The sequence below is a fragment of the Narcine bancroftii genome, chromosome 4 (genome assembly GCF_036971445.1).
Source record: "Narcine bancroftii isolate sNarBan1 chromosome 4, sNarBan1.hap1, whole genome shotgun sequence".
Taxonomy (NCBI): domain Eukaryota; kingdom Metazoa; phylum Chordata; class Chondrichthyes; order Torpediniformes; family Narcinidae; genus Narcine; species Narcine bancroftii.
In genome coordinates, this window is record NC_091472.1 from 32,358,647 (window position 1) to 32,378,582 (window position 19,936).

At 41.4% G+C, this 19,936-nt stretch overlaps 2 protein-coding genes across 2 annotated transcripts in view; one reads left to right on the plus strand and one right to left on the minus strand.

Annotated features, from left to right (window-relative positions):
- The window catches only part of LOC138760431 (ALK tyrosine kinase receptor-like), a 489,739-nt gene extending 477,462 nt beyond the window's left edge, over window positions 1-12,277 (plus strand). Inside the window, exons 19-21 of the mRNA XM_069931014.1 lie at window positions 1,395-1,529; window positions 3,435-3,525; window positions 11,468-12,277. Coding sequence (XP_069787115.1) covers window positions 1,395-1,529; window positions 3,435-3,525; window positions 11,468-12,277 — 1,036 coding nt within the window. The remainder of the gene's footprint in view (window positions 1-1,394; window positions 1,530-3,434; window positions 3,526-11,467) is intronic.
- Window positions 6,729-19,936, minus strand: part of LOC138760434 (CAP-Gly domain-containing linker protein 4) — a 396,307-nt gene continuing 383,099 nt past the window's right edge. Inside the window, exons 17-18 of the transcript XR_011355597.1 lie at window positions 18,531-18,681; window positions 6,729-6,890 (exon numbers count right to left, since the gene is read on the minus strand). The gene's annotated coding sequence lies outside the window, so the exon portion shown is untranslated. The remainder of the gene's footprint in view (window positions 6,891-18,530; window positions 18,682-19,936) is intronic.

The window sequence follows — 19,936 nt, forward strand, 5'->3', positions numbered from 1 at the left end:
GGGGCTTAAGAGAACAAAGTGAATCATCTTTTTCATCCTTAGGTCTTGATTTCTGTGTCCCTTTGCCTGATGCATGACTACTAGGCTGTTCTCCCTCCTTTAAGGTGAAGGAGAGTGCAAATGGGTGAAAAGGGCAAATGTAGCCAGATCTGGACCACAGTAATGTGGCTGGGGATTGCCCTGACTTGTCATGAAGAGTAACATACTGAGCTAGAAGGTCTTGAGGGAGGACAGAACTTCGGAATGCTCCAACCTTCCTTGAAACCTTGTCAACAGTGGAAATTGGACACATGGTGGCAGTGATCAGAGCTCTTTTAATTTATTGGGTGGCTTCTTCCGGTGATGCTGTGTTCTTTGAGATCTTTCACTCCTCTATGAATATATCCACAAGTGTCAGACTCTGAGAACTCTTTTACGGGTTCTAGGACAGACCACACAATGTCCCAAACATCACATAGATGTCGGAAAGGATTCATCAAAAATAATTGTAGTTCCTATCTGAACTCTCCAAAGAAGAATTTGTTCGTGACCCTACACTCCAAAGAGCTGCTGTACAAACTATCCAATAAAAGCTATGATTCCCACCTTTAAACTGCTTTCAAACACACACAAAAATACTAAATTTCTGAGCTGATAGATGAGAGTGTGAGTTGAAGTGACAGAGTATCTTCTTGTTTCTTCGTGGAATGGCTCTTCCCTGTTGCTGAGGACTAAATTTGCATTACAATAGGTTTCTCCCAAGCACAAAGCTTTGCATGAAGTATGCATACAAAAGTTAGCCTTAAGGCTAAAAGGAGCTTGTCTGATCCACTGCTCATTTAAGTGCATGCTTAGCCAGCTGAATCAATTTCTTGGTGCAAACTATTTTCCATTCCTTCATGATTCCTGCAAAAGGCTCAAAACAGGGTGGGAAATCTGTGATAATACAGATTCTATCACCAATGTGTATATGTACAGAGGGTAGTGTAGGATGACTGTGATTGGCTGAGAGTGTAGCCACACCTACTGGCAGGTCTTAAAGGGTTGCTCCTAGCCAGACCAGGTCATTCTGGACTGGTCAACCTACATGTGATACGCTTCAGTCTTCTAGTTAATAAAAGCCTTGGTTTGGATCAACAAGTCTTTGGTTCTTTTGACGCGCTCGACAAAATCAAAGGCAATTAGCACCATATTAACTGGTACTGCTTTCAGCAAAGATATGAAACTTGGGTGCTTGATCACACAACTCTTCATTTGCTGTTTCATTAAACAATGAAAATAAGAATGGAGAACGGGATCAATGTCCCCAAAATGGGGACATCTCAGGGTGTGACAGACTCTTGCAAAACTATCATATTGGCTTTGTCTTTTTTTCTCTATTAAAATGCTTAACACTGAGCATTGTTTTGTTGCAGGTCCTTTGGCGTGTTACTGTGGGAAATCTTCTCACTTGGGTACATGCCATATCCCAGCAAGAGTAACCAAGAAGTGCTGGAATTCGTCACTAATGGTGGCCGAATGGATCCACCCAAAAACTGCCCTGGTCCAGTGTATGTACATTTTTCCCAAACTGTACTGCATCTCTTTCAGAAGGCTTACCTGGACAAATTATTTACTCATTTTCAGTCGATACTATAATTTTGTCTTTTTTCTTCCATTAGTGCCATAGATATTCCAATGAATAAATCTTACAGAGATCATTGGTTAGATCCATTTTCATTTCTGAAATTTGCCCCAATTAGCAATCAAGAAAAATTATGATGATCCATTTTACATGTGTTAAATTTAATCAAACCATATAGGGCTATAAGGAGCAGAAATAGACACTTTAGTCCATCGAGTCTGGCCTGCCATTCAAACATGAATCCATTTTCCCATTGGCTGGCCTTCTCCTCATCACCTCTGATGCCCAGATTAATCAAGAACCTATTCAAGATTCAATTTATTGTCATAACAATAAAACAGTGTCACATTGCCTGAAGTTTCTTTTGCCTGTTGTAAGGCAGACAGATTCGCCACCGGCAGAAATTACCTAAACCCCTCTTACAGTCACTGTCAGGCTTACAGTCAGAGAGAGAGAAGCAAAAGGGAGCCAGCCCCACCCCCACCCCAAAGCATCATTGAGTGTCCATAGATTTGCAGCCACACAGAGTCTAGTCTAAACCGTTGGCAACCAAGCTCCAGATCTGAACCTCTGACACCTACCAATACACCTTAAATATAACCAATAATGTCATGGCCTCCACAACCACCTATGGCAAAAATTCTCATAATTTCACCACCCTTTGGCAGAAGGAATTCCAAAGCATATCTGTTCTAAGTGGAAACCTGAACATATCTAACAATCTTATAAGTTTGAAAAGATTTAATGTAGTCAGAACTATATACAGGCTGTTTGTATAATACTTTAAAGAGATGAATTCTAGACATAAAATAATTTTAATCATCTAATCTCAGTCTATAAAATTAGTTAAAAATTTTAGAAGATTCCCAGTCTAAAATATAAATGTTCTGATTTTATGAAGGGATTGAACTGACCATAAATTAATACAGTGACAACATTTTCAGTCACATCACTAACAACGGGAATCTGCATCCAAGAGTTTCTCGCAGGAAGACGTACTTACCTTTGATTATATGTACACCTGAAAAAAATATGTACTGCCTTTCTCAGTGGCTATAAAGATTGAGTAATCTTGGGATACTTTGGGAGAATAATTACAGCCTTTGAGCTGCAACTTGAGTAGTCTATGACCCTGATCACATCATAGACTTGACAAATCTAAGTGGTGCACCAATCACACCAGGTTTTACTTCGACTTTGTCCCTGTAATTAAAGGGTATTTACAAGTTGACTTATGTGTTATTTTCCTGCATTTGTAATGTTGGGAATGGTTTGAGAGTGAGATGCATAATTAAAATGTCAAACTTTTGCTGTGCTTCTGTCTACGGACCATGCTTTGAAGTACAGAAGTATTGACCCGCAGTCTTGACTCTTTCAGTCGCCCTGCTAAAATCTGTTTAATGGAAGGTTGTCACTTTTTCTTATGTCTTCAAGAATAAAGCAGAGGGCAGGCGTAGCACTTCACATTATCTTCTACAATGCTTGCGAAAGTTTATTGCAAGCTGTAATGACTGTTACCTTGCAAATTGCGGCTCTGTAAATGCCTGGTAATCGTTATTGCTTCCTGAAGATTCACTGCATTAAATCAACAATACCCCTCCACATAGTACTACCAAAAGGCTCAATGGTGCCTGGTGCCACACACTGTTCAGCCATTGCATCATAGGCTGATGCTTCTCCATAGAAGGCTACATCAAAGAGCTTTAAACAATTCTTTAGGAAAAGCAGCGAGATTGGTTGGTTTACAACGCTACACTAAATTTAATTTAAAAACTAGCAATAAATAACACAACATGGAGTACTGTTTTAATTTTAATTTTTAATATTTCAGGTACCGAATAATGACTCAGTGTTGGCAGCATCAGCCAGAAGATAGACCCAACTTTGCATCCATATTGGAAAGAATAGATTACTGTACACAGGTAATTATTATACAGGCTGGTTACATTTATCTAGCACTAATGATGTCAGTTTGATTGTCAAGTGGAATAGGGTAAAATATGGTGAATCCTACATATCAAAATTTTCAAATGTGTTCAACTCCGGACTCCTTACAGCACCATAAGATTTAAGATGAAGCTCAAAAGCAGATGAATAATTAACGAGGTAAAAGGGAAGCGGAGAAAATTAAAGGAATGAAATACAGCAAGAAAATAAAATTAGAGGAATTAGAACAGTACAGGCTCTTCAGCCCTCAATGTTGTGCTGACCTACATATTCCTACCAAAACAAATACTATACCCTACCTAACTCGTGATCCTCTATTTTTCTTTTATCCCTGTGCCTTTTTTGAGTCTCTTAAATGCCCCCTTAATGATTCGACCTCCAATCCAGGAACTTACAACCCTCTGTGTAAAAAAAAATTGAAACAAACATATCAAAATAAGAAGATACAAAACTAAAAAAAAAGGAAGAAAATTGGTGCAACCCTTAAATCATGGAGAAAAGAGTTCATTCATCTCAGCAGAGAAATCGCATCATTCAAGCTTTTTTCTTTTATCATGAAGTGAAAACTGTTCTGAAGAATATGGGGAAAATGTAAAGGTGGCATTCAATATAGCTGACTAATAGTGGTGAGGTCTGCTGCAAACTGGAGGAATGGGATAAGAATGGGGAGACCAGGAGAAGGGTGCTATTTGGACGGTAGGTAGTGACTTGAGGATTTTTGATTGCGGGCATGAATGTAGATTTGGACTGATAGAGGTGCTGGTGGATGTGACTGTGGAGACTGGTAATGTTAGGAGAGTTGGGATGGGAATGGTTGGACAACAAATTCTTCTTTGGCTTGGCTTCGCGGACGAAGATTTATGGAGGGGGTAAAAGTCCACGTCAGCTGCAGGCTCGTTTGTGGCTGACAAGTCCGATGCGGGACAGGCAGACACGGTTGCAGCGGCTGCAGGGGAAAATTGGTGGGTTGGGTGTTGGGTGTTGGGTTTTTCCTCCTTTGCCTTTTGTCAGTGAGGTGGGCTCTGCGGTCTTCTTCAAAGGAGGTTGCTGCCCGCCAAACTGTGAGGCGCCAAGATGCACGGTTTGAGGCGATATCAGCCCACTGGCGGTGGTCAATGTGGCAGGCACCAAGAGATTTCTTTAGGCAGTCCTTGTACCTTTTCTTTGGTGCACCTCTGTCACGGTGGCCAGTGGAGAGCTCGCCATATAACACGATCTTGGGAAGGCGATGGTCCTCCATTCTGGAGACGTGACCCGCCCAGCGCAGCTGGATCTTCAGCAGCGTGGACTCAATGCTGTCGACCTCTGCCATCTCGAGTACTTCAACATTAGGGATGAAAGCGCTCCAATGGATGTTGAGGATAGAGTGGAGACAACGCTGGTGGAAGCGTTCTAGGAGCCGTAGGTGATGCCAGTAGAGGACCCATGATTCGGAGCCGAACAGGAGTGTGGGTATGACAACGGCTCTGTATACGCTTATCTTTGTGAGGTATTGGGAGGAGGGGAAAAAAATCAAATCAAGGATGAGGCATGGGGAACTCAGATGAGAGCTGGGACAAACAGAGGGGAAGTGCAAGGTTGGAGGATTGAGGAATCCAAAGATGAAGATGTTATTTTTCACCAGTCCAACAATGTGTTGGAAAAACCAGGTAGTACCAGAATTACCCAAGCGTAGTTATTCTACGAATTATTTCATTTTGTGCATCCAGACTGTGAAAATCAACTGGGTATATAAAGATACCTCATATCCCAAAATGACAGAATGATGATAAATATGGAAGCCCACTGTGGAATTGAAATTTTGGCTTTTAATCTTTGTTTTTCATCAATACAATAACTAACTGTAAACTGTGTTTCATGGTTGTAGTTAGGAGAAGAAGGAAAATGAAGAGATTCCTCAAACCAAAGGATCAGAAGTAGAAGTTACTATCCACCAACAAAACTAAACTAAACATAACTTGAGAATTGAGTCTATGTAGAGGTTATCAAAGCAAAGGAAATATTTAAACAAAGTTGATCAAATGAGAGGGTGAAAATAAATAATTGGCTGGGAAGAATGGTCTATAGTCATTCCTGATGGCCCCTACTGTATTTGTCGTTCTTTTGTAATATCAGGAATCCTGATGTTAAATGGTGAAGAAAATAATAATAGACCACCCTGCAGCTGTGCGGGTCAGTGGCTGGGCTGGAAGCGGAGAGGACAGAAGTGGCGGGGCGAGTAATGACATGCCCATTCCTTGCACGTGGTGATTCCAGCTGGTTGCGGAGGGCCGCAACGCTCCTGATGGGCCTGGAAAGGCACACCTTAGTGAAGTGGCCTTTCTTCCCGCATCAGGAGCAATGCAAGTTCCTCGCTGGGCAGCCTTTGTGGGATCACCTGTCTGACCCACACCAGGACCCACAGTACTTACAGAAGCGAACTGTGCCAGCGGCCGCAATCATCTCCTCCATGTAGGGCCCCTCGGTGACGGCCGTCGTTTGCATTTGCCTGGCTGGGGGTTGGGGGAGTCAGGCATCGAAGACCTCTGCATGAAGGGCTGAAGCCACCAGGGAGCAGATCACCTCCATCATCCTGATAAGTGAGAAAATGTTTTCCTCCAGCAACTTCTGTCGGGAACTTCTCGAGTGCACCCCTCGCATGCAGGCGTTCCGGATCAGTCGCTCTATTTCCTAGTTTCGGCTAGGCACAGGAGGGATAGGTCACACAGGGCCCCCAAATAGCCATCTGCTGCTTCACCTGGCTGTTGGACCCTGATATTGAGCAGGTACCGGACGTAGACCACGTTTGTCGGGGGTTTGCACATGCTCTCCAGGACAGACATCGCAGGTTGTTAGTCCATGCAGTCTCTGATGGCCTGGAAAGCTCGTGGGCCCAGCTTGGTGTGGAGCATCATGAGGTTTCTGGTTGGTGTTGATCACCTCCGCCTGTGTAAGGATGATCGCCTCAATTGCATGCTTTCAGGTCTCGAAGCGTGCCTAGGCATCCCAGTGTTGGGGGGTCGATCTCCAGGCTCCCGATCATCAGAAACTTTTCCATGGTCTCTCTTTAAAATTTTACTGGAATAAATTGTGGTGTGCTGAGGAAGCAGCAAGCAAACAAGCAAGAGAGCAAGCACAAAACTCGAAAAACTATACAACAGGCTTTATTCCAGTTAAAGTCTGAACACCAGTTCAAACCTTGGTGGCTCCCCGTGTGACTGGCTCAGGAGGGACCGGCTCAGGTTTATATTTAGGTCGGCTGTTTGGCAGCTGGCCAGGTGGAGTCAGCCCCTTAGGTGGTCTATCCTACAGGTACAAAGATCGCTCCTTGCTGTAGGCTGGTGGTCGTATCACACAAGGGCTGAAAAATAGAAAATGAAATTTAACAGGGAAACATGAGGTGATGGATGTTAATAGAAAAAAAACATAAGAAATAGGAGCAGGAGTAGGTCCGTCGAGCTTGCTCCGCCATTCAGTGTGATCTGATTTGATGAGAGGCTCATCTCCACCTACCTGCTTTTCCCCCATATCCCTTATTTCTCTTACGATGTAAAAAATATAATCAATCCTATCTTAAATATACTTAATGAGGTTGCCTCCACTACTTCAAAGGACAGCAAAATCCACAGATTCACAATTCTCTGGGAAAAGCTGTTCCTCCTTATCTCTATCCTATATCTTGAGGCAACATCCCCTAGTTCTGGTCTCCCCTACCAATGTAAACAATTTATCTACCTCTAAAAAATATTCAAATGGCATATTTCTAAAAAGCATGGAGGAACAAAATAAACTGGGTGTACATGTACATAAATCTGTAAAATGAAAGAGGAAGTTAAGAATGATTAGTAATGCATGTGGGATCCTGGGATTCTTAATTAGAGGCTTGGGTTGGAGTTTATGTGGATCTCTACAGCTGAGTCTGTACAGGCCACAACAGGAGCATTGCATCCAATTCTGGTTACTACACTAAGAAGGATATGAAGATCCTAGGAGTTCTCCATGGACAAAGAGAGATTCAATAAAAATGTATGAGATCCTGCTGCTTTACGTTGATAATCTATTTCCATTAGCACCTGTAATGCGATCACTGACCACTTACAGACATGAAGGGCCAAAGGCTTTATTGATCTAAGGATCCAAGCATGCCGCTGGCTTGTTCAAAGGCAGGTATGAGGGAGGCTCTCAGCCTTTATTAGGGGTCTTAAGGAAAGGGGCTACCAGTTCAGCAGACGGGCCAGCTTGCCCAGCTCAGTGGGGAACGTCCCACCACGTTCACCCCTCCTTTTTAGATAGAGTCTGGTGGGATGATGTAGGTCACTCTTTATAGTCCATGAATTGCACAGTAATGTTCACAGGTTTAGTCTCTCTGGTGGTTTTACCTAACATTGGGACCTCAACAGTCCCACTGGCTGTGTTTCTTGCTCTGGCATCCTGATGGCTCGGTCACTGGGTTGGCTGTTGGGGGGCTTGAACATGTAAGTGTCTCCCAGGTCCATGGGAGTGGAGGAGTTTAGTCAGTAACCGAGGAGGGGAACCCTCCAGGGGGGGAAAACATTTGGTGGCAGTGCTGGGGGTGGAATTTCCAAGTCCTCAACCCGAGTGGTTCCCGTGGCCGGCTGGTCACTGCCCAAGGGTGCATCTCCTGTGTTGTGTTTCCCACTTGCGCCAGGTCCCAAATGGATACTGTGTTATCCCATCCAGCGTATACTGGGGGTTCGCATGCAGGAGGTGCACTTTCTTCACCAGTGAGTCTGCCTTATGAGTTCTAATGTGCTTCCAGAAGAGCACCGGTCCAGGGGCCATCAGTCAGACCGGCAGCGTAGTTCCCAACGCCGACCTCCTAAGGAAGGAGAACAATCTTTCATGGGCATTGCATTCATAGCTGTACAGAGTAGGGACCTGGTGGCATGCAGCACTTCTGGGAGTTCCTCATGCCTTTTATCTTTTGGGCTAAGAGGGTCACCCTCCAAAATGGTGCTGTTTTCCCTCTTTACCAGGTAATTTCCTGGGGGGGTTGTAGCTAGTGGTTCCACTCGTCATGATACCCCTGGAGAGGAAATAAAGTTGCAGCTCCTCATTCATGAACGCTGAACCCTGGTTGCTATGCACGTATGCAGGGTACCCGAACAGAGTGAATAGTTTTAATGACCATGGCTGTAGTCATATCTGGGCAGGGAATGGCAAATGGGAAGCGTGAGTATTTATCCACAATGTTCAGGAAATAGCTGTTCTGATTCGTGGACAGGAGGGGCTCCTTGAAGTCTATGCTAAAGTGTTTCAAGGGGCGAGTGGCCTTGAAGAGGCGGGTGCTTCCTGGCCTGTAAAACTGTGGCTTGCATCCAGCACAGACTGGACAATTGCGTGTCAGCTCTCTGATTTCCTCCACTGAGTAGGGAAGGTTACGGGCCCTCACAAAGTGGTAGAGTCTATCGTGGAGGACATGGCGGTGATCTACTTGGACCCTGGTGCAGGTTCCTCTGGACAGCGCATTGGGCAGCTCATTAAGCTTACCCAACCGGTACAAGATCTCAAAATTATAGGTGGACAGGTTAATTCTCCACAGCATGATCTTGCCATTCTTAATTTTGCCCTGCTGTTACTAAACATAAAGGCGACGGCTCTCTGGTCCGTCAGCAGGGTGAATGGCCTTCTGGCCAAGTAGTGCCTCCAGTGGTGCACCGCCTCCACTATAGCCTGTGTCTCCTTCTCCACGGCGGAGTGCCTGTGTTCGGGGTCCTCCAGTGTGCGCAAAAAAAAATGCCACTGGCCTGCCTGCCTGCCTGGTTCAGTGTGACGGCCAGGGCGAAGTCAGAAGCATCACTCTCCACTTGGAACGGGACTGACTCATCAATGGCATGCATTCCTGCCTTGACAATCTCATCTCTGATGTTCTCGAAAGCCTTGGACCTCCACCAATGAGGGAAAGGTCGTGGTTTTAACCAGGGATTGGGCCTTGTTGGCATAGTTGGGGATCCATTTGTGCATAATATGAGAAGATCCCCCCCCCCCCCCCCCAGCACCTTTTTAAAGCTTGGGGTTCTGTGGTAGAGGTAATTCCAAGAGGGGGATACCGTGTTTCACCACAGCATTAAGCAATGCGGATTTAAAATTTGGGGCTAAAGTTACAAGGAGGATGTAAGGAAAATCTCTCAGAGAGTGGTTATGATCTGCAATTCATTGGCCCTGAAGTTGGTGGAATCAAAATAGATCAATGCTTTCAAATGAGAATTGGATAGGCACCTCAGAGAGTTTGCTTTGCAAGATAATTGGGAAAGATGTGGACAACATAAATAACAAGTTACACTCATGCTGCAAATGTGCCAGGTAATGCTAATTTCTAACAACAGAGAGCCTACCCTGGAGATTCAATGGTACTGCCATTGCTGAGTTTCTCCACCACCTTCAAATTAATGGCTGGAAACTCAGATAGACCAATCATATAGAACAACAAGCTGCAATCCCAGACAGCCTGCGGCTCTGAACTACTCCTCCAATCTCTTTCATCTGTTGCCTTTCAAAACAACAGTCCATTAGTGAAGTCTTTTGGGCACTCCCCAAAGTTTTTGCAAAGGTCCCCAGGAGCCGCCCTTTCTGGCTTGAGCAGAGCTCCAGTATTTTAAATGAGATCTGTTTTTAAGTGTTTGTATGTGACCTACACTAAAAAAAAAACCTTCCCCAATTTAGCTCCCAAATACATATATACAATACAAACACAATATAATCTGTCACACTACCAAGAAGGGAAAGAGGACACCACTACTTGCAGGTTCCCCTCCAGGTTGCATTTCATTCTGATTTGGAAATGTATCGCAGTTCCTTCATCATCAACAGATCTATACCGTGAAACTCCCACTGCAACGGTATCATGAAAACACCTCCATTAGAAGGACTCCAGTAGTTCAAGAAGGTGACTGCCTACTTCTCAAGGGAAATCAGTGCTATACAATTGATGTTGGTCTTACTAATCACATGTTCATCCTGAAAAATTAATAAATTAAAAATAAGGGCAGGAGGAAGGGATGAATGAAAAAGCACTAGTGAAAGTGTGTATCCACCCAATGTACCAAATAACTTACTTTTGTACTACAACAATTCAGTTTGTTGATATTCAACTATAATGTTTCATGTGGATTTCTGTGGCTCAGGACCTACCTGTTCCCATTCCTGCTGGTAGCCAAAGTCTACCTAGTATGAGAGTGTGACACCAAGATACACTAATATTCAGGTGATGGCAGTAGTCACTGGTTGTGCGGCAAGTTGTCATACATTTGTATATTTTTTTTCTGTGGATGCATACACAGAATTTTAAATGGAATTGGACTTAATATGAAAGATTGAATAGACTGGGTCTTTATTCATTGGATCGTAGAAGGTTGGGGGGGGATTTGATAGAGGTATATAAAATTGAGGGGGATAGACAGAGTAAATGTGAATAGGTTCTTCCCCTTGAGGGTAGGAGAGATTGGAACGAGGGGTCATAAGTAAAGGGTTAGGGGGAAAAACTTTAGAAGTAACAAGCTTCTTTGCTCAGAGAGCGGTGGCTGAGTGGAATAACCTTCTGGAAGAGGTGGTTGCAACAGGGCCAACTTTGTCATTTAAGAGGAGGTTGGATGAGAGCATGGATGTGAGGGGGTTGGAGGGTTATGGGCAGGGAGTGAGTAGGTGGTCCTAGTGGAGTTCACTTAAATCGGTGTGGACTAGAAGGGCCGATATGGTCCGTTTCCATACTATAAATTGTTATATGGTCAATTGAATGGGGTTCTTCCCACTGGGCCATTAGATTCACTGTGAAGTCTTTCCTACCTTGAATAAAAGAAATGCAGTATTTATGAAGAGAAGCAGAGTTAACATTTCAGATTGATGATCTTTCATCAACACTTCGCCAAGGTTTTAGTATGTGACTCATGATCAACAATATATTGTTACATTTCCCCCTAGGATCCAGATGTAATCAATACTTCTTTGCCGGTGGAATATGGCCCTCCTGCAGAAGAAGAAGGAAATGCTCCCATGCGCCCAGATGATCCTGATGGATTAGCACCACTTTTAGTTTCTCCAGACCAAGAAACAGCGAATAAGCATGCTTCCACTGACCGTCCCCCAACACCTCAGCGTCCAACCAGCCTCTGCCTTGGGGAGCACCGGGTTAGATTTGTGCCCAACGAAACTGTCAGTGTACATACTGGAGGTCCGGCTGAAGGGGGGCCTCATGTAAACAAGATGTACTCGCAGATGAACAGCTCTTCAGCATTACAACAAGGTAGGGGCTCCCGGAAAAAGCCCACCAACCTCTGGAACCCCACGTATGGGTCATGGTTCACAGAAAAGTCTATGGTGCAAAACAACAACACGTTGATTGACAACCGACCACCACAAAGAGAAGACTCTGATTTTCAAGCCACCAGCAGTGCTTCTTCTGCTACCATCCCACCACCAAGGTTGCAGGCCTCTGCAGTTGTTCTAGAACCTTCTTCTCTTGTTGCCAATACGTTGGATGTACCTCTGTTCCAGCTGCACCAATTCCCTTGTGGGAATGTGAATTATGCATTCCCACAGCAGCAGAACCTCCGGCAAGGACTGTCTTCTGAAGCTACGCCTGCTTGTGCTTCTTGTAAGGAAGGTTACAACGCACATGTTAGTAAGGGCTTACCTCCCCAACAGGACCCACGTGTTCACCCTATTGCCAATATACCCACTTGGGACTCGGGACTCTCTCTAGCAGAGGATGTAAATGTTACTATACTGTAAAGGAGATAAGCATAAAGATGATTTTATTTAGGGAAGTGTTACACCAAATAAGGGGCAGCAAGTCCCATTTGGCTCACAGGACTAGCACAGATTCGTATTTAATTCCAAAATATAATGAAAGGCACATGTAAATATGAATCATGAAACTCATTCGTTTGAAGATATGAAGCTTGTGTATTGGCAAATTCGGGCTGAAGACATATCAGCACCCACAGAGCTAATTTATAATGTGACTTTTGAATTAAAAGTGTTTCTGAGTAAAAATTCCACAAGTTAAATGTGAAACATAATTCTTCAAATAAAAACACAATGGTGGAGAAACTCAGCAGGTCAAACAGTGAGATGAAGATAAAGATACATAACCAATGTTTCAGGCTTGAGCTTTTCATCAAGGCATTAATTCTTCACTCCTTTAATTTTCTTTTACTGGGATTCATTCCTCTGCTGACCTGCAAAACCCAACAGCTTCAATATATAAGGAAGGAGATGATCAGCCTTTAAATCAATGAGGAGACTTGTGATCTCAAAAATGAAGACAATACTTGCATTTATTGGGTACTTTTCATGATCTCAATGTCTCAAAGTACTTAACAACAGTTTCTAAGGGTAGCCATTTTTACAAGGGACCAAACCCATTAGGAAAAGCTCTTGATGCAAAATGTAAGGGAGTGCTGAGATTTACCACTTCTGAATGTCCAATTAACTAATGTCAGGGTATCATTTTTGGTTAATATCTGGTCTTGACAAATTTGCAGGAACACTGGACAGATGCACAATCTGCACACACATGACAGGAATCCGCACACTGCACTAGAGTTGGAATTCAGGTGCCCACTAGACCCAGGATGCTGCCATATACTGTGAGAAGAGCTTGTTCTGGGAGGGTATTTCTTCTCTCCAGGAAGGCAAAAGCATTTCACTTCGGCCCAGTTTATAAGATAGGGCATGTAACTTTAAAATAAAAAATGATTTTTATCTTTGGGGGTTTATGCCTATTTTCTGATTCAGACATCTGGGGTAGATCCACAATTACTGAGAGTCAGGCTACTGCAAATTATTCTGTGAGATCAGGGTCGTAGTAAGGTGGAAACTGCAACTTTGTCCTCAGTTCTAACACTCCATTTTTCACTGAATGAAAGGGATGGATGAAAATTCGTACTTTTACAAGAATAGGCTTGGGGGAACTGAGGCACTTGTCCTGCAACTGGTGTGTCCAGATCCTGGCCTACTTTCTGCTGACACTCTCACCACTATTACATTTGGGACTTCATTCCAACATGAGCAAACAAACAAAAGCCACTTGGCTATTAATATTAAATTAGGAAATACAGAATTTAAAAATTATCTTCAAATTCTTCAAACAAATTGTGATATTTAGCTAAAATCAACAATTTTAACATTATAAATTAAAATGATAACAGAAAATGATAGAAATTCTCAGGCAGTATCTGTGGAAGAAAACAAACGTTAATTTTTCAAGTTAATGACATCACATCAATAAAAGATCATTAACCTGAATTGTCAACCTTTTTTTCTCTCTCCACACGAGCATAAGCAGTTTATCTTTACTTCTTTTTGTTTAATAACTAAATTTGATTTGCACTTCATTTAACATAGAATATAACTTCTGATTTAAATTGCTGCTCATTAGCCAATCACGAACCACACAAAATATCATTTTATTGAAGTTGTTTCTGTTGTTTCAGCAAGTACAGAGCCTTGGATTCGATGAGATAATAATTTTTAATATTACTTTTCATAAATACGACTGCTCATTTCTTGTATATATCCTATATCCATATTTATGTACAAGCCCTTGACTGTGAAGGTTTTAATTCTTTTTAACTCTTTAACACGTGCTGCATTTTTAAGAAACACATTTTGGATGCTAATTAATTAAATAAAATCATTCAGCTTTCCTTTGGAGACATATCCCCTTTTTTGAAGAACTCCATGCTTCTTTATGGAAGATGGACATCCTTCATCGCCATATGGAAATTATCCAAGGGATTTTGCTTGTCTTGTTTGAGAATGTAGAGTTTATGAGAGATTTCTTTCAAGGTTTGCTCAGGTTTGAAAAATCATTAAGCTTTCCTTTGGAGACATATCCCCTTTGTTAAGGCTGAATGTTCCTGTGTTTTAAAATAATACTCTGAAACAGTGTCTTTCTTTTCAAATATGATCGAATAACAACAATTGAATGAAATACCAATATGCCCTTTTATTCAAGCAAGCTTGAAATTATACAGAGCCTGGAATGAAATATTTTGAACACCTGGAATATGATGGAAAGTTCTGAGCTCCCATGTACAATAGTGGGAGTGTTTGTACTGTGAGAAAACAGGAAGAAAATTGGGTCTTAACTCTCCTCAATTTAGAAGAATGATAGATTATCTTATTAAAACATTCAAAATGATTATATAGCTTGACAGAATTGATACATGGGTGCAGGGGGTGATGTTTTCCTGAACTGGGTGTCTAGAACTAGTGGTCTAGCCTCAAAATGAAGAATTGGCCATTTAGGACAGAAATAAGAAGATATTTCACCACCCCAAAAGTAGAAAATCTGCAGTCAAAAAATCAACTACGATTTTTTTTCAGTTGTCGAACTGGGAAGAGCCAAAATGACTTACTCCTGCTCCTGATTGTTTGTTTTATAAAATGAAGTTTTATACTAAGCAAGTATAATCAACAATATAGCAGACTTTTCCTCCCCAAATCCTCCAGTGGACCAATAACCAGAACACATTCCAAACTGCACACCGTTGATCCCTTCCACATTCATGTGAGATTCCCAGCTTGCATAAGGTGCAGGAGATAAATCACCAGGCAGCAACATACAAGCTTGTTACTTTCCATCGCTGGGGTGAGGGTGGTGAGAGGTCCTTTCCTTCCATGGGTTCCTTTCAACGCTGCTAATTTTGGAATTAATGAATTTAGTGAAAGATAAAGAAACAGCAAAAAGAAACCTCCAATTGTGGTTTCTTTCTCATATATGTATCTGTGTGTCAACCCTATGATGTGCTTATCCCAATGTTGATTAAAATAGGTAAATTTCATTTTACTTTTATACTCTTACTTTCTTTTGTTTAATTTAAATTTTAAATTTAGTTATGCTGAATGGGAATGCCTAAATTGCTTATTTAAACATCTGTTCTGAAATGTTTGTCTATGTATAATTGCACCCCAAAAGTATTGACTGCGTTCAGCACTTTGAGATATTTTGATGATCTATAAATGTGAATAAATGTTTCCCTTCCTAAGGGAAGGAAATAACTGTGTATTAAGTCCTGTGAGACACTTCAGGTTAGACTTCCACACTCATCTATTCCAAAAATTGGCTATAAGTTACGCTGTGAACTTTCATCTGCGTCAGAGAGATCCGATCAGTTAATAACAAAGAAGCCAGCTTTTGGCATGCCAGACGCAAAATTTCCAACTTACTGATGGAGAGTAACAAGTTTACAAGATCAATGCTCCACACAGGGGATCTACAAGCATCAGGGAGCTACCATTTCCACAGAAGGTACTGGAATCCTTAAATAACATAAATGTTAATTATATCTGTTTCTACACTGTTTGTTGTAGTGAAACCCACAAATTCCTGACTGCATGGTCATCAAGCCATTATACTTGATTATGTCGAACATGGTGGTGTCAATATGCAATTTCTTTACATAGGATTTACCAGCTGCAACTCCTTGCTGGTGATCAGTTGGCATTGTAAAGTTACTATTAGGTGCATGGCCCTTTGATTGTTTTATATGGAGCATAGTTATCAGTTGCAATGAATAGGTTTTGAAGTTATGTATTTTAAAAAGCTGGATGTTAAAATCAAGATCAATAAAATGTACAAAATTGCATTATTACCATAAGATTGATTAATACATTTGTATGAATTTATTTATCTGCGATTTTAAATAAGATATCTTAGGCATTATAATTTCATCTTAGTATTCTTACTTCTGATAAATTATTGGGGGCAAATGTATGTTACTTTTAGCAGATACACATTTGTGAATCCGAACTTCCAACAACAGTTATCCCATTTATTAAAACACGACATGAATGCCTTCTTATTTAATAAATTCATCTAATTCTTATTTGCCCATGGCATCCTTTGGGGTGTTCAGGTAAATGAAGACTTGCCAATGGCATATACAAAGAATTTCTTACCAAACATTAAATAGCGTTAACACCACTTGCTGGCCAGTCTGCTTTTGAAAGAATAACTCAACATATTAGTGGAATGCATCTAAAATGTTAGCCTATCACAAGATAGGTCGAAAGTTTTTTTTCTGGCCAATAGGCATCTTACCAAAACAGCACGGCAATGCTTAAAACCCCATATATAATGTTTAATAATTCTATTCAACCTATTTGTTATTTCACATCGGAATTCTAATATTATTACAAATGACTCTCCAGCCTATTTTTACACCAAATAATATACAAATAACATCCAAATCTTGCTGGGTGAATTTCAATGTCAGTTGAACAATATTAAATCTCCACATTAAACTGTATTAAATATATGGAGATGAATCAATATGTATTTTACTTGTAGCAGCCAGCTATCACTGAACTGTCAAGTAGCAGCCAGCTATCACTGAACTGTCAAGTCAGTAAAATCTCGTTAAGTATTCAAAATGATTTCTTTCTCAGAGCGAATTTTAAAATTTAAATTAAAATGTAAAATACATATCACCATTTGATATTTTCTTCTGAATTCCCAGACATTTTTAAAATTTATGAACAATTAGATGCTGAATGCAGACAAATTAGACCAGTTTAGTTGCTATGGATAAGTTGGGTCAAATGACCTGTTTCTGTACTGTCTATGACTCTATCTCCAGTTGAATGTTATTATTTTGAGTCTTTCCTTAAACCATATTTGAAAATTGTAAAAATATTGATCTACTTTGGCTTTGAGTCAGGATTTAATAAGCGTTACTGAAATGATCAAAATGTAAAATAACTGAACAATATCCATGACATATTTTTGGGGAGAGAGGAACTGATGCAACAATGTAGAAAACAGACAGTCATTTTTTGTTAAGATAAAATGGGTGGAATACTGCTTACTTTGCATTATGCCAACATAGAACAAGAATGCAATAATGAAATGAAAAAGATGAAAATAATTGGTCACTGACACTACTATTTGGTAACATCATTGTGTTCTTTAACCTCAGCACCACTTTCCTGGACTAACCCGAAATTCTTTCTTTTCCTCAAGAAGACACGAGAAAGATCAGGCCTGAGACATTGACTGTCCACTTCTCTCCATGGTGTTACGCCTCACCACATAAACTTATTAACAAATTAACAATAATAAAATTACTTCAATAAACGTAACACCTGAACATAAGCCTTTGTGGCAACTCTACATTCACAACAGTTATTTATAAGGTGTATGTGGGGGAAAAAAACCCAGACCATTACAGACCCGGCTCAAAATGCCCCAAAAGAAAACTCCCAAAACAAAAGCCTCGTCAGTCCAATCAAGTCCGTCAGTCAAAAAGGAACAGCTCACAGAGCCTGGTCTCCAGGCTGGGGATTCTTAGTTTAGTGGCCCACTGATCTTTTAGTTGGATGTGGAGAGAGATTGCCATGGTCACTGTAGACTTAGGATCACTGTAGACTTATGACTCTTCTGAGTTGTGAAGATGGCAATGACTACCTTTGCTTTCTTCACACAGGAATTTTCAGTCAGTGACCTCCTATTCACTAATAGGAGGTCCGCACCTCAAAGCCCACTTTAGGGTTAACAAGTGACCTTCTGTCACACAAGTCTTCCCCTCTAAACACCCTGTCTTGGGTCATCAAGTGATTCCTGTCACATAAAGTTCTCTTGGAAGGGGACTGGGAAAGCCCAGGTCGGACACGCATACACTCTGGGTAGCAGAGTGGCACAAACTCCTGTCAGGATAACAGTGCTGGCGCCCGCAAAGTAGCTCAGTCTTCTATCTCCCACTGCAACTACTAGGTGAGCTCACTAACAGACAGTTATTGGCGGCAGTGTTAACACCCATGAACAAAGCAACTCAGCCCCTTGTTTACTGAAGCTGCCGCGTGAGCGTGCACACACAGACTGACCATCTGACTGACTGCCCTCTAACCAACCGACTAACCTATTAACCCGCTCAAAACTCAGCAGGCTGGGCTCTTCAACTTCCCCAGTGCATGCTTTCAGCTTTCCCAATTGGTGGGGAGAGGCTGACAACAGCGGGTGCATTCTCCGTGAACCCACCAGCATCCAGTGTGTGGCGCTCATGCTTCTGACTGCTGTCATTTCTCCCAGCGCTACTTCAGTGCTTCCCATGCAGCTGTCAGTTTTCCCAGACTTACTTCAGTACTTCACAGGAGTGCACAATCCTCTCTCTCCCACCGTAGGTTCAATCCTGTCCATAGTCCACAAATAAAATTGTTAGCTAAAGTGCAAAACTATTATACAAGACAAATACAATTTCCATTATAAAACATATAATTTCTCATTTACAAAATTTAACAATGAGAAATACAATCAGTAATCACATTATCTTTCCCCTAATATGTGTTATCATTAGGTCATATTCTTGCAAAATCAAACTCCAATTCAATAATCATATATTCTTATTCTTCATTTTACATAGAAAAACTAATGGATTGTGATCCATACATGCAATAATTGGTTGATGTGCAGTACAAATATAGACTTCGTATTGCTATAAAGCCAACACAAGGGCTAACCGTTCTTTTTCAACTGGTGTTCATTAAACTTCTTTGAGAGGTATGGCACAGGACGATCAACCTCGTCACCTTCCTTCTTCTGCAGTAGCATGGTGTCCACAGCTAGAGAAAAAGGTTCCCTAAGTCTGGGGACTTAACTGCAGATTGGTGGCATAAAATGGCTTTTAATTTTACAAATGCCTCTTGGCAATCCTCCGAACAAATGAATTTTTCACCTTTTCCAAGTAATTTCATGAGAGGGAGTGAGATAACTACCAAATTTTACGAAATGTTCATTAATAGCCAACCATTCCTAAAAATCTTAATAGGCTCTTCCTGTTGGTTGGAGCAAGGAACTTAGAAATAGTTGCAACTTTTGCCTTCACCAATACTAATTGTCCCTGTCCTACAATATAACCTAGGTACATGACAGTCGCATGCTCAAACTCACTTTACTCAAATTAACAATTTGATTTGCTTCAGACAGACGAGTAAATAATTCTTTCAATTCTGGGATATGTTCTTTCTAGGTGCGGGATCCTACAACCAAATCATCTAGGTAAGCACTCGTGTACCTCAATACCAGAATCACTGAATTCACCATTCTCTGAAATCCCTGGAGCTTTATTCATCCAGAAGGGAATCACCTTATACTTATACAGCCCAGATGGGGGATTACAAATGCTAAAACTTCTCTTCCTCTTTCTGTTAACGGCACACACCAATACCCCTTTAACAAATCTATCTTAGTATCAAATTTAGCTCCTTCCACTTTGTCAATAGTTATCTATTCTTGGAATTTGATGGGGATCAGTTCTGTATAAAATCTAACCATGCCATCTGCCTTAGGAACCAACACACATGGAAAACACCAATCTGAAGTTGACTTATGGATGATTTTATTCTTTAACATATAATCAACATATAATGAACTTAAGGGTTCAATCA